The sequence below is a fragment of the Pipistrellus kuhlii genome, unplaced genomic scaffold (genome assembly GCF_014108245.1).
Source record: "Pipistrellus kuhlii isolate mPipKuh1 unplaced genomic scaffold, mPipKuh1.p scaffold_m20_p_4, whole genome shotgun sequence".
Classification (NCBI taxonomy): Eukaryota; Metazoa; Chordata; class Mammalia; order Chiroptera; family Vespertilionidae; genus Pipistrellus; species Pipistrellus kuhlii.
This window is the reverse complement of record NW_023425540.1, coordinates 72,583,017-72,594,968: the sequence shown is the minus strand read 5'-3', so window position 1 is coordinate 72,594,968 and position 11,952 is coordinate 72,583,017. Positions and strand designations below refer to the sequence as shown.

The following is an 11,952-nucleotide window of genomic DNA, read 5'->3' as shown; positions in this document are numbered from 1 at the left end:
TAAACCCCAGATACAAGGGCCGCCTCTTGGATCACTGTGGAGCATGGCCACCCTGCAAACCATCACAGGCCTCTCGCCCAGGCCACCCCACGCCCCAAGGGAACCCCCACCCTGATCCGGGACACTCTTCATGGCAAACAAGCTAGCCCCCACTCATGCACCAGGCTTCTAGCCTATTTAATAAAAGAGTAATATGCAGATAGACCATCACTCCAAAACACAAGATGGTTGCCTCCATGTGGTCAAATATCCTGCCCCCATGTGGACACAAGATGGCCACCACAAGATGGCTAGCAGGGGAGGGCAGTTGGGAGGGATCTGGCCTGCAAGGAAGGGCAGTTAAGGGCTACCAGGTTGGCAGAGGAGGGAAGTTGGGGGCAAACAGGCTGGCAGGGGAGCAGTTAGACATCAATCAGGCTGGCATGGGAATGGTTAGGGGGTGATCAGGCTGGCAGGCAGAAGCAGTTAGGGGCAATCAGGAAGGCAGGCAGGTGAGCAGTTGGGAGTCAGCAGTCCTGGATTGTGAGAGGGATGTCTGGTCATTTAGGCCTGATTCCATCGGACATCCCTCAAGGGGTCCCAGATTGGAGAGGATGCAGGCTGGGCTGAGGGACAACCCCCCCGCCCCCCCCCCCACTTGCACAAATTTTGTGCACCAGGCCTCTAGTTGATTAATAAATCTTATAGGGCTTTTGGGGACAGGAACAGTCAACATGCAATAAATTTACCTTCTAAGAAAAATTAAGTAAAATTCACTATTTAAATGTACAGTTTGATGAGTCCTGAGATGTGTGCAAGTGTATAATCAGTATTACAACCAATATACAGAATATCCCATCATTCCCAAAAGCTCCCACAGGTCCCTTGCAGTCAGTACCGACCCTTCTCTACCTCAGCAACCACTGGTCTTATTTTGGTCCCTGCAGTTTTGCATTTTCCCAAATGTCACATAAGCGGTATTATGTAGCTATGGCCTTTTGTGTATGGCTGCTTCTTACTATGGCAGGAAGTCTCTCAATTCAGGGGCTTTCCTTCTGTCCATTTTTTCCTTGAAGCATTTTTTAATAAACCAGATAATTTATTTCAGAGTTTCCCACAGTCTGGATTTTGCTGATTGCATCCCACAGGGGGTTGCTTGTGAAAAGCCACAAAAGAGCTCATGTTGCTGTGAGTTGTATCTGGGGACTTACTCTGGACAGAAGGTCCAGGAAAGCCAGGAGTCAAGGCTGCTGGCATCGTTTCTATTCAGCTTTGTCTTTTGAGTGTCGACAGGTAGAAAGTGAGCTAGAGTTCTTTCCACATCTAACTTTCTATAGAGAGTTTCTTGGCTCTGCCAAACGCAAACAGAAACAGAATGAGTTTACCCATTGTCCGTGGTAATGGTGAGGAAATGGGCTCCGGATGCTCACCCTGCCCTGTAAGCTCTGGCCAGGGTTTTCCTCTGATACCTGGCCACTAAGGGACTTCACCTGCCTTTCCTTCTTTCCTGTTCTCTGATGAGATGGCTGGTTTTGCTCTGCTTGCTCGTGTCTACAACTTCGATGGTACCGTGTCTACGAAAGTGATGCAGAACTGAACACAGGTGGATCTGTTTCAGTGAAAAATATCATCATAATAAAAGGGTAATATGCTAATTAGATCAGATGTCATTCTGGATGCCTTTCCTGACAAAGCTGGGGCCTAAGGGAAGCCAGCCCAGGTCCTGGGTGCCTGCGGGTGGCCTGAGGGAAGCCAGCCTGGTTCCATATGCCAGAGAGAAGCCGGTGCCAGCAGCCGGGGGAAGGAAGGCCTACTCTTGCACGAATTTTTGTGCATCAGGCTCTAGTATGTATGTGTGTGTGTGTGTGTGTGTGTGTGTGTGTGTATATATATATATATATATATATATATATATATATATATAAGCTCCTTGAATACTAGCTGGCATACAGCAGGCACTCAGTAATAGAGATCCCATTTGCTTTTTGTGTCTTTGACCCATGGCCTTCCACACCTGCTTTAACCTCCAACCTGCTGAAGGCTGCTGTCTCAGGAGGCACCTTCCACACTGCTCTCCCATCAGTGCTGGTTTCCATTCAGGTCCCATCAGTGGAGAGAGCTACAGTGTTTTTTATTTAAGCTCCAGAAAACTACTTCATTTTCACAAAAGTCAGCTCTTTCAAACTAATAGCTTTCTGCCCCAAGGACTACCCATGGTAGAGAACTCTGGGCCCTCGTGGAGCCGCTTCCCACGGTAGAAGCCTCAAAGTCTAAGCTTGTTCCATGCTGGCCAGCACCATCGTGTGTGGTGTCTCAGCTCTCAGCCTCTCTCTGACTAGGGGACCTGCTACCCTGGGGCTTGGAGAAGGTGCCATCACACACTGGCAGTGGAAGGGAGCTGTTCAGAAGCATCTGCCCTGTGTGTTGCCAAGGGCAGGAGAAAGTCCCAGAAGAAATCAGTTTGGCTGTGCAGAAAATTAAATTTGAGTTGCAGTTTTCAGAAATCCTGAGCGTTGTCTGAGACTGGAAACAAATGAATCACACTGGGACGTCTTGGTTCATCTCTGTCCAAGTGACTCAGTGCTTTTGTCCACCCCCCTTTCATCGTTCCCACAGAGAGGGCTCCAGTTGACTTCTGAAGCCTGAACCAGAGACTCCTGCTCCCAATTTAGGAGTGGAGAGTCCTAATTGGAACCGTTTGTGCTCCTTTCGGGAGCTGTGTGGTCTCTGGGTTCATAGCCTGGGCCAGCTGTGGCCGCTTGCTTTGGGGTGTTTACACTGGGTTCTTTGAAGGGGCACTCCTTTAGGCGAACCATCTCAGCAGCGAATGTAGTGCCCACCTTGCCAGGCAGGCCCCCACCGCGCATGGGAGGGTAAGATGTGCTGGTTTCACAGCGCACATGCTCCAGGTGACAGACTAAGACTAGTCTTAGGCTGTTGCCCTCATTCTTTTGTGGGGAGAAAAACGGGAACCAGATCTAATTTAATATGATCCTGAGGCACCCTGGCAGTGGGATCAATGCAGCTTCCTTTATGGAGAGACGGCCCTGCCATAGCAACCTGCACAACTGCCTTCTAGCGTCTAGAAGAGCTTTATTCAGCCTCCATGAGTTCCTTTTATTTTATTTTTTTTCAAATGGGAAAGGAAAGGAGGCGGCTGTGGAGAGAAAGGGCTCTGATATAAACAGTTTCCAAGGAGACCCGAGGATTGGGGTTGGGAAGGTTTTCTCCTTCCCTCCGTCCATACCGAAGGAGGAGGGGGGTGTGCCCAAACGCAGGGGATCATGGGAGATTTCAGCCCAGAGTCCTGGTTCCTCCCTGCTGGAGCTGCCAGATGTGCTCAGGCTAATGGGGACGGATGCACGCAGGGGCTCAGCCGAGATTCCAGAGGACTTTGGGGTGTCCAGGAGCACTTTCCAAGTTAATGGGCCGAGCCCTCTGTAGAGGATGGACAGACCCCGACTTCCTAACTGCTGGCTCCTGGCCTGTTTCCAGGAGAGAGCTACAACCTGCTTTCTTCCTTAAGTCCTGGAGCTGGGAGTGAGCAACCATGGGGTGCATGTACTCTTCTCCGCAGGACGAGCCCACCCTGAGAAGGTCAGTCCCAAACTGTTCCTGGCAGCAGACTTCATCTGTGCCCTCTGGCTGAGGGACACTTGACACCTATACTCTAGGGCAGCGGTCGCCAATTGGTGGTCTGAGGACCACCGCTGGTCCGTGAGGTCCAAAAGGTTGGCGACCCCTGCTCTAGTGAGTTGGAACTTCTTTTGGGGCAGGGATGCCCGGAGGCATGAGGAGGGAGCTGGGTGGGGTTGATCAGCATAGTTGGGAGGGGCACTGTTGGCCCAGTCAGTCCCAGATTTGTAGGCTACAGTTTCCTGCTTCCAAAGGACAGGATATGGACTGGAAACCAGGAAGTTCCCAGTCACCGACTCCTGCGCCTGTGAAAGATCAAGTCCCACATGCAAATTCCTATGTGGAGCTGTCAGGCGGGGTGAAGGGCACTCGGGTGTGGAGGCAGGTTCAGTGCCCCTGCAGGCCAGGTGTAACTGGTGAGAGCATCAGGTAACAGCCCTGTTGGGGCACTGGCTAGAGGCATGGGGTCTTCTTCAGTTCCCTTGGGTTTTCCTAATCTTTGGAAGCCATCCCTGGAGTCAAGGGGAGGGACTGGGAGTGTTCTTCATTTCTCTGGGTGTTGAAGCTAGTGAGAGACCAGGCTGGCCTTCAGAAATGCTCATGCTTCTCGGAGAACCCTTCCTCCAGGACGGGCAGGGCTAGCCATCTTGCCTGCCTCTGATGTTCCCAGCCAGATCTGCCTAGAGGGCTCTCTCCGCCCCGGAGCTTCCAGCCTGTGGCTCCCACCCTGGGAAGCTGCATCAGGAGGCCACACTGCGGCCTCCTCCCGACCGCTCCGCACTGTCAGGGCTATGGCTGAGCTCCCCTGGCTGCAGGGGCCTCATCCAGGAGCCCTTGGGCTGTCGGTTCCTAGGCTTTTTCTCTGGGGAGCCGTTTTGTCTCTGAGACTAGAGCTCAGCTCTTCCAAGAGGCCCTTCCTGGTTTCTTCAGGCATGGTGCCTGCTCCCCCAGAGCCCTGTGGTCTGGGCCATCTGATGCATCTGTGAGCCTTAGAAATGAGAGTGACCCAAACCACCTCATTCTACTGAACACCCTCTATCCCTGAGAACTAACAAGTCCCAGGTGCTGTGCAAGGCACTGGAAGGCTGCAGAGCCAAGATGCAGTATTTTCAACAAGAGGAACTTCAGGCCTTGAGAGGCCATGACTTGTCACAGGCTCAGTTAGTGGCAAAACCAGGATTTGAACTGAGTCTCTGCTCCTGATGTGAGGCCTCTCCCATCCCTCCATGATTACCCTCAGGGCCTGTATTTCTCCCTTGTAAGAAAGAGGCTGCCTTGTTTAGTGTCTTGCCTTGGAGCTGGCACAGGGCCCTGCCCACCTCAGCTGGCACGTGTCACCTGCAGATGGAGGAGCAGACCAGCATTCACTGGGTAGTGGGGGTGCTTCTTGTCCCTTTCTTCATCAAATCCACCTTCTTCAAGTTGTAGCTTCTGTGGAGCCTCTTCCTTTTGAGAAGAAATAGGATTTGGCTTTTCAGCTGATATCAGGCCACCTCAGCCAGCCTTCTGCTGGGCGGAGGACTCAGGACTGACCGCCCCAGAAGCTGATCAAATGTGTGCTGTCAGGTATTGTGCTGATTGTGGCCTCTCCCCTATTTTTAGACTTGTGAGTTGTCCCCCATTTTTTGAAACTTTAAAATGTATTTTTAGTTATAAAAATAATGTGAAAATAAAAAATTTGGAAAATTACAGAAACCATCTCACCCATTATCTTAACCCTTCAATATTCTCTGTCAAGATGCTGGTATTTTCTCTCCATGTCCTTTTTCTATGAATAATTAATAGTGTACACTCCATTTTTTAAGGACACAAATTCTTGTTTTCCTCCTGCCAGTTATATATTATACCCTAAAGACTCTGAGTGTAAATGAAGATGTGTCTACTACCTTGCTGTCACACCATAGCTTGTGTTTCCACTGGCTCTGCAGTGTCATTCTGCATTTCTGCCAGGGCTTCTGCCATGTTCACCCTCACTAGGGACTGGTAGTGGTTGAGAAACTGAGAAAGAGTTTGCATATAAATGAATATTTCAAAAACTCAAGCCTAGTCCTTTTTAAGTGTCAACTGAATGCATTTAGTTTGTTTTCATTTTTTTAAACTGAGTTAAAATTCACCATATGAACCATTTTCTAGTGAAGTGTGTAATATTGGAGCTTTTGTATAGTCACAGTGTTGTTCAACCATCATCACTGTCCAATTCAAAAACATTTTCATCATCTCAAAGGGCACCACTGTTCCCATTAAGCAATCTTGCCCCTCTCCTCCCCCAGCCCCTGGCACCACTCTGTCTCTATGGATGTACCTATTTTGCACATTTCATATAAATGGAAATTGCATTTAGTTTTGTATGTTTTCCCCCCTCATATTTCATCAGAATCGTTTGTCTAGGTTGCTGATAGTTTTCTTAACCATCCGTTTAAATTTATGTTTAATTTATGTTTAATAAGTAATATATTATGATTCTGCATTCAAAAGGAACACAGCGTAAAATTCACATTGCTGTGGACCTTGCTTGCTTCATCTAACAATGTGTCTTGGGGAGCATGCCATGTTAGTTCGGAGACAGACATTAGTGTTCTGTTTAGGCTGCACATAAACTAAAGGGGCAGTGAACATGAGGGTGTTGATGGTTGGGCATGGGTAGAAGTTGGACATGTAGAAAAGATGTTCAGACACACAACCCCTTTGGAGTGTAGATTGGAGCTGAGAGTTGGGAAAGAAAAGAGGCAGGCCTGAGGGCCTCCATTCATGCTCTTGCCATGGCCCTGCTCATGTTGGGATGGGTCTGCCTGGGGGTGCTAGGATAGTGGGGGGCTGCGGGGAGGGCCTCTCTGAGTTTCTAGGAGGCTAGGCCATCACTGGTTGGGAAAGCCAAGCAGGTGGTTGGTCCCCAGCTGCCTTCCTCCTGGCTCCTGGAGGGGCTGTTGCACTGACAGGGCCTCCAGGACAGAGGGAGAAGCTGGAGTGGCCAAATCAGGCATTGAACCTTGCCTCCCACAGGGCCCACATGTAACATTATTTACCACGAAGACCCTGAAAGTAGCTACTATTTCATTCTAACTAGTTTAGTAAGCCCTAATAGTCCTGGACCTACTAACCTAGTGAAAAACCCAGTGGGAGCTTAAGCAGGAAATTTCCATCTTTATGTTTACAAAATTGTGTGTCTAAACAGCTTTGCTGAGGCATTCTTAAAAGAAACTTCACTTAGTAAGTTTTTCCATGGGCTTCAGGCATCTACTCCTGAGGGACATCACTTCTCCACTGTTGTGACATGCGTGTGTGCGCCTGCTGGCATTCCGCTCTTTCCTACCCTGTCCATGTGCTGGAGGATGTAGGGGAAAGAGCAGAGGCCTTGGAATCAGGCTGGGATTGGTCCTTGCCCGGCCACTTACAGGCCAGAGGACCGGGCTGCTGTTGAGTCTCTGTTGACTGTCTATTAAGTGGGCATGCAGTACCCTTGTATTGGGGCTGCGGATGAGCCTGCTTTGTGGAAGGAGCTTCTTCAATTGTGACCTCACAGCACCTTCCCTGAGACCCTGCATTTCTAACACCTCGCCCCAGGGGCAAAGCGCTTGACTGTCTGCAATTGCATCTTCACCCCTGGCCAGCCTTGCTGACCAGCATGTGGGCCCTGGGCTGGCGGGCTGAAGGCAGAAGGGAGCCGCTGCTCTAGGCAGCCTCCAGAAAGCCCTCTACAGGGAAGGAGGAAGGGGGAGGCTCTGCACCCTCCCCAAGGCTGGCCCGTCTCACTGCTGATCACAGCTCATCCAACCCGAGACACATCCCACTTTGGGCCCCTTCGTACCGCATCCAGTTTCTTCTGCCCTGCTTTGATCCCATTCATGATCCATCCATGTTTTATGAAAAACACAGCTGCACGGCTGGACTTGTCTGAATTGGGAATTGGAATAATCTTGGCTATTCATTAAAAAGATTTGTTAAACAAATAAATGGCATTAGTGTGGAGGCCAGCCAGCAGCTAACTTCTGAAAAACTGGGACTACTCAACACCCTGCACACACCCACTGTCACTCTGTACCTCAGCTTTTGTGCAGGGACTGGGTGGTGCCCTCTGGCTGCCCAGAGACTCTGCTGTTGACTGTGGTCTGGCAGGGGAGGTGGCCAGGCGAGTGCCTAGGACTCCCCAGTGACAGCCATCAATCATGGAGCCTGCCTCGTGCAGGGAATATGGAGGAGGCCTGGAAGCCCCGCACTGGACCAGAAGTGGCTGCTGGCATGCTCACTGACAGTGCTTCTCGATGCTGCCACATGTATCCCATACTTACCTGACACTTGTTTTTCAGGACCTCCTCTGTCAAAGACAGCAGCTTCGTGGAAAAGATGAAGAAGACGGTGAGTTTGCTTTCTGTGTTTGAGCCCTTGCCACCAAGTCTTGGCCCTGGTGAATGCTTAGGGGAGTTCAGCAGAAGGCCAGCTGCCCTGGACCAGAGAGAGTGGTGGGAACCCAGGCCCAGCTCTCTTACAAGTATGTTCTCCTCTTACCCAAAGCCCCAAAGCTGTTCTGCTTTTGCGGAGACCATTTACTTTATTATCTGAATGTTTATTTCTTGAACAACTATAAGAACAAATAATGTTACATGTGGGCCCTGTGGGAGGCAAGGTCCAGTGCCTGATTTGGCCACTCCAGCTTCTCCCTCTGTCCTGGAGGCCCTGTCAGTGCAGCAGTCCCTCCAACTCAGGATGCCCTGCTGTCCCCTCCCAGTCCAGGCTCTGACCATGAGCAGATATAAACCTCACATAGCTGTGGTCATGGCACATTTATCTAAGTATTTTAAAAATATATATATATATATATATATATATATATATATATATTTTTTTTTTTTTAATTGATATTTTACAGAGAGAAGGCAGAGAGAGAGAGAGAGCTAGAAACGTCGATGAGAGATAAACATCGACCAGCTGCCTCTTGCACACCCCCCACCAGGGATGTGCCCGCAACCAATGTACATGCCCTTGACCGGAATCGAACCTGGGACCTTTCAGTCCGCAGACCGACGCTCTACCACTGAGCCAAACCAGTTTCGGCTATCTAAGTATTTTAAAATATATTTTTATTGATTTCAGAGAGGAAGAGAGAGGGAGAGAGAGATAGAAACATCAATGATGAAAGAGAATCATTGATTGGCTGCCTTCTGCATGCCCCCTAATGGGGATCGAGCTGGCAACCTCGGGCATGTGCCCTTGGCCAGAATCAAACCTGGGACCTTCAGTCCACAGACCGACGCTCTATCCACTGAGCCAAACCAGCTAGGGCTAAATTTTTTTTAAAGTTAGATTTTTATTGATTCAGAGGGGAAGGGAGAGGGAGATAGAAACATCAATGATGAGAATCACTGATTGGCTATCTCCTACACGCCTCTACTGGGGACTGAGCCTGCAACCCGGACATGTGCCCTGACCTGAATTGAACCATGACCTTCTGGTTCATAGGTCAACACTCAACCACTGAGCCACAGCAGCTGTGCCATTTATCTAAAATTTTAGTTGAATGGGAAGGTATAGCAATCACATAGTTAAAATTCAAAACAAACTATTCAGTGGAAACTCTCTCTCTGGTCCCTGCCACTCATCATCATTATTCTTAGTATTTTATGGAACCTTCTAGAGCTTCTTTGTGCACAGACAAAAACACAAAGATTCTTATTTTATATTAGCCTTTCTTGAAACAAAAGAATGGCATAATATATACATTGTTATAGACCATACTAATTTAATGATATATCTTAGAGATCCTTCCATAGTGATACAAGCACACCTTCCTCATTCTTTATTGTAGCTGCATGATTCCATTTTTTTTTTAAATATATTTTATTGATTTTTTACAGAGAGGAAGGGAGAGAGAGTGCTAGAAACGTCGATGAGAGATAAACATCAACCAGCTGCCCCTTGCACACCCCCTACTGGGGATGTGCCCGCAACCAATGTACATGCCCTTGACCGGAATCGAACCCGGGACCCTTCAGTCCGCAGACCGACGCTCCACCACTGAGCCAAACCAGTTTCGGCTCTTTTTTTTTTTTTATGATTCCATTCTTTATTGTAGCTGTGACTGTACTCTTACCCTGTTGATAGGCATTTGGAATATTTCTAATCTTAAGGTCTTATAAACAATGCTGCTGTGACTTATGTAGATCAATTTGATATTTGCAAATGCAATAAGATCCCAGAAGTGGAATTATTGAATCAAAGGTGCTGGTATATTCATTTGTAATTGTGATGGAAGCTGCCAAATTCCCCCCATAAAGATCACACCAGGGCTCTCTCATTAGCAATGTGTGAGAAAACCTGTTCCTCTCAGCTTTGCCATCAGGATTTGTTATTAAAGTTTGAGGGATTGCCAGTTTTCTAGGTTTAAAAAAAAAAAAGCTATCTCTGTATAGTTGTAACTTGCATTTTTCTTATGAATGAGGTTAAGCAGATTTTCATGTTACAGTGGCATTCATTTTTTTCTGTTTTTATAGATTATCTGTTCAAATATTTTGCCCATTTTTCTGGTGAGATTGATCTTTTTTGAGAAACTGCTTAAAATTCTTAGGGAGATTTACCTCTTGTCTGTGATATGAGGTAAAAATGTTTTTCCCAGTTAATAGTTGCTTTTGACTTGATTTATCGTGTGTGTGTGTGTGTGTGTGTTTGTAAAAGTTACATAGTCCACTTTATTCTTATTTCTATTATTTAATGGACTTTGAGTCATCATTTGAAAGACCTTCTTCACCCTAAAGAGATAAAGGAATTCTTTAATGTTTTCTACTAGTACTTCATGATTTCATTTTTCATATTTAAAATTCAGTTCACTGGGACTTTATATCCTGGCACAAAATGTAAGATATAGATCCAATACTACTGTTTTTCCTTTAAAAAAAAAAAAAAAAAAAAAAAATATATATATATATATATATATATATATATATATATTATTATTTTTAATCAATCTTTATTGTTCATATTATTACAAAGGTTCCTCATTTCTTCCCCCCTCCACCAGGTTCGCACCCCACCCTCCTCCCCCTCCCCATCCCCCATTGTCCTCATCCATAGATGCATAGTTTATGTTCAGTCTCTTCCTCCCTCCCTTTCCCCGATAGTAAATCCCTTTTCAGATAGTAAATCAGTTACTTAGCATTTTCTCATATCAATAATACCTCCACATGCCCAATGATACACTTCACACAAAAGATATTTCCAAATAGGTCAACCAGCCTCATCCAGGCCCCACCCAAGGCACTCACAGATCAACATCCCAACGCTATACTAACTCAACACATCCAGATCTAAGCCTTCATCACTTGATTCAGCAGTCCCTCAAGTTCCCACAAAAGTTTCCAGCCATGTCTGAGAGGCAGCCGTGGGGCAGGGGCAGGTGAGGAGCGAGCTATTTCGGGCCTGGCTGCTCCGGGCCTGGGCTCTGTTGCTCTTGTTCGTTCCACAACCAGCTGTCCAGGTCTGGTCATTGCCACTCCTGACCTAGTTGCTCTGGACTTGGCTGCTGCTGCTCCGGGCCTGACCGCACCCGACCCAGCTGCTCTGGGCCCGGCTGCTCCGGGCCCGGCCACTCCGGGCCTGGCTGCTCCCAGCCTGGCAGCTGCTGCTTCGGGCCTGGCCGCACCCGACCCGGCTGCTCGGGGCCTGGCCGCTCCCAGCCTGGCAGCTGCTGCTCTGGGCCCGGCCGCTCCCAGCCTGGCAGCCGCTGCTCCGGGCCTGGCCGCTCCCAGCCTGGCAGCCGCTGCTCCGGGCCTGGCCACACCAGACCCGGCTGCTCCGGGCCTGGCCGCTCCCAGCCTAGCAGCTGCTGCTCCGGGTCTGGCCGCACCCAACCTGGCTGCCCTGGGCCCGGCTGCTCTGGGCCTGGCCGCTCCGGGCCTGGCCGCTCCCAGCCTGGCAGCCGCTGCTCTGAGCCTGGCCGCTCCCAGCCTGGCCGCACCAGACCCGGCTGCTCCGGGCCTGGCCACTCCCAGCCTGGCAGCCGCTGCTCCAGGCCTGGCCACACCAGACCCGGCTGCTCCGGGCCTGGCTGCTCCCAGCCTGGCAGCTGCTGCTCCGGGCCTGGCCACACCCGACCCGGCTGCTCTGGGCCCAGCTGCCCCGGGCCCGGCCGCTCGGAGCCTGGCCGCTCCCGGCCTGGATGCTCCGGGCTTGGCTTCTGCTGTTCTGGGCCTGGCTGCTCCCAACCCGGCTGCTCTGGGCCCGGCTTCTCCGGGCCCGGCCACTCCGGGTCTGGGTGTTCCTGGACTGGCCACCCAGGGCTTGGCCGCCTCCGCCTCAGGCCTGGCTGCCACTGCCCCAGGTCTGGCTGCTCCAGTGCTGGCTGTTGAT

The 11,952-nt window shown here is 49.6% G+C and overlaps 1 protein-coding gene across 3 annotated transcripts in view; it reads left to right on the top strand.

The window, feature by feature from the left end:
• LOC118703300 (NADPH--cytochrome P450 reductase) overlaps positions 1-11,952 on the top strand; it is a 59,581-nt gene that overhangs the window by 35,216 nt on the left and 12,413 nt on the right. For all 3 annotated transcript variants that reach the window (XM_036410137.2, XM_036410138.2, XM_045571167.1), the window contains exon 3: positions 7,920-7,968. In XM_036410137.2, the coding sequence (XP_036266030.2) occupies positions 7,920-7,968 (49 nt within the window). The remainder of the gene's footprint in view (positions 1-7,919; positions 7,969-11,952) is intronic.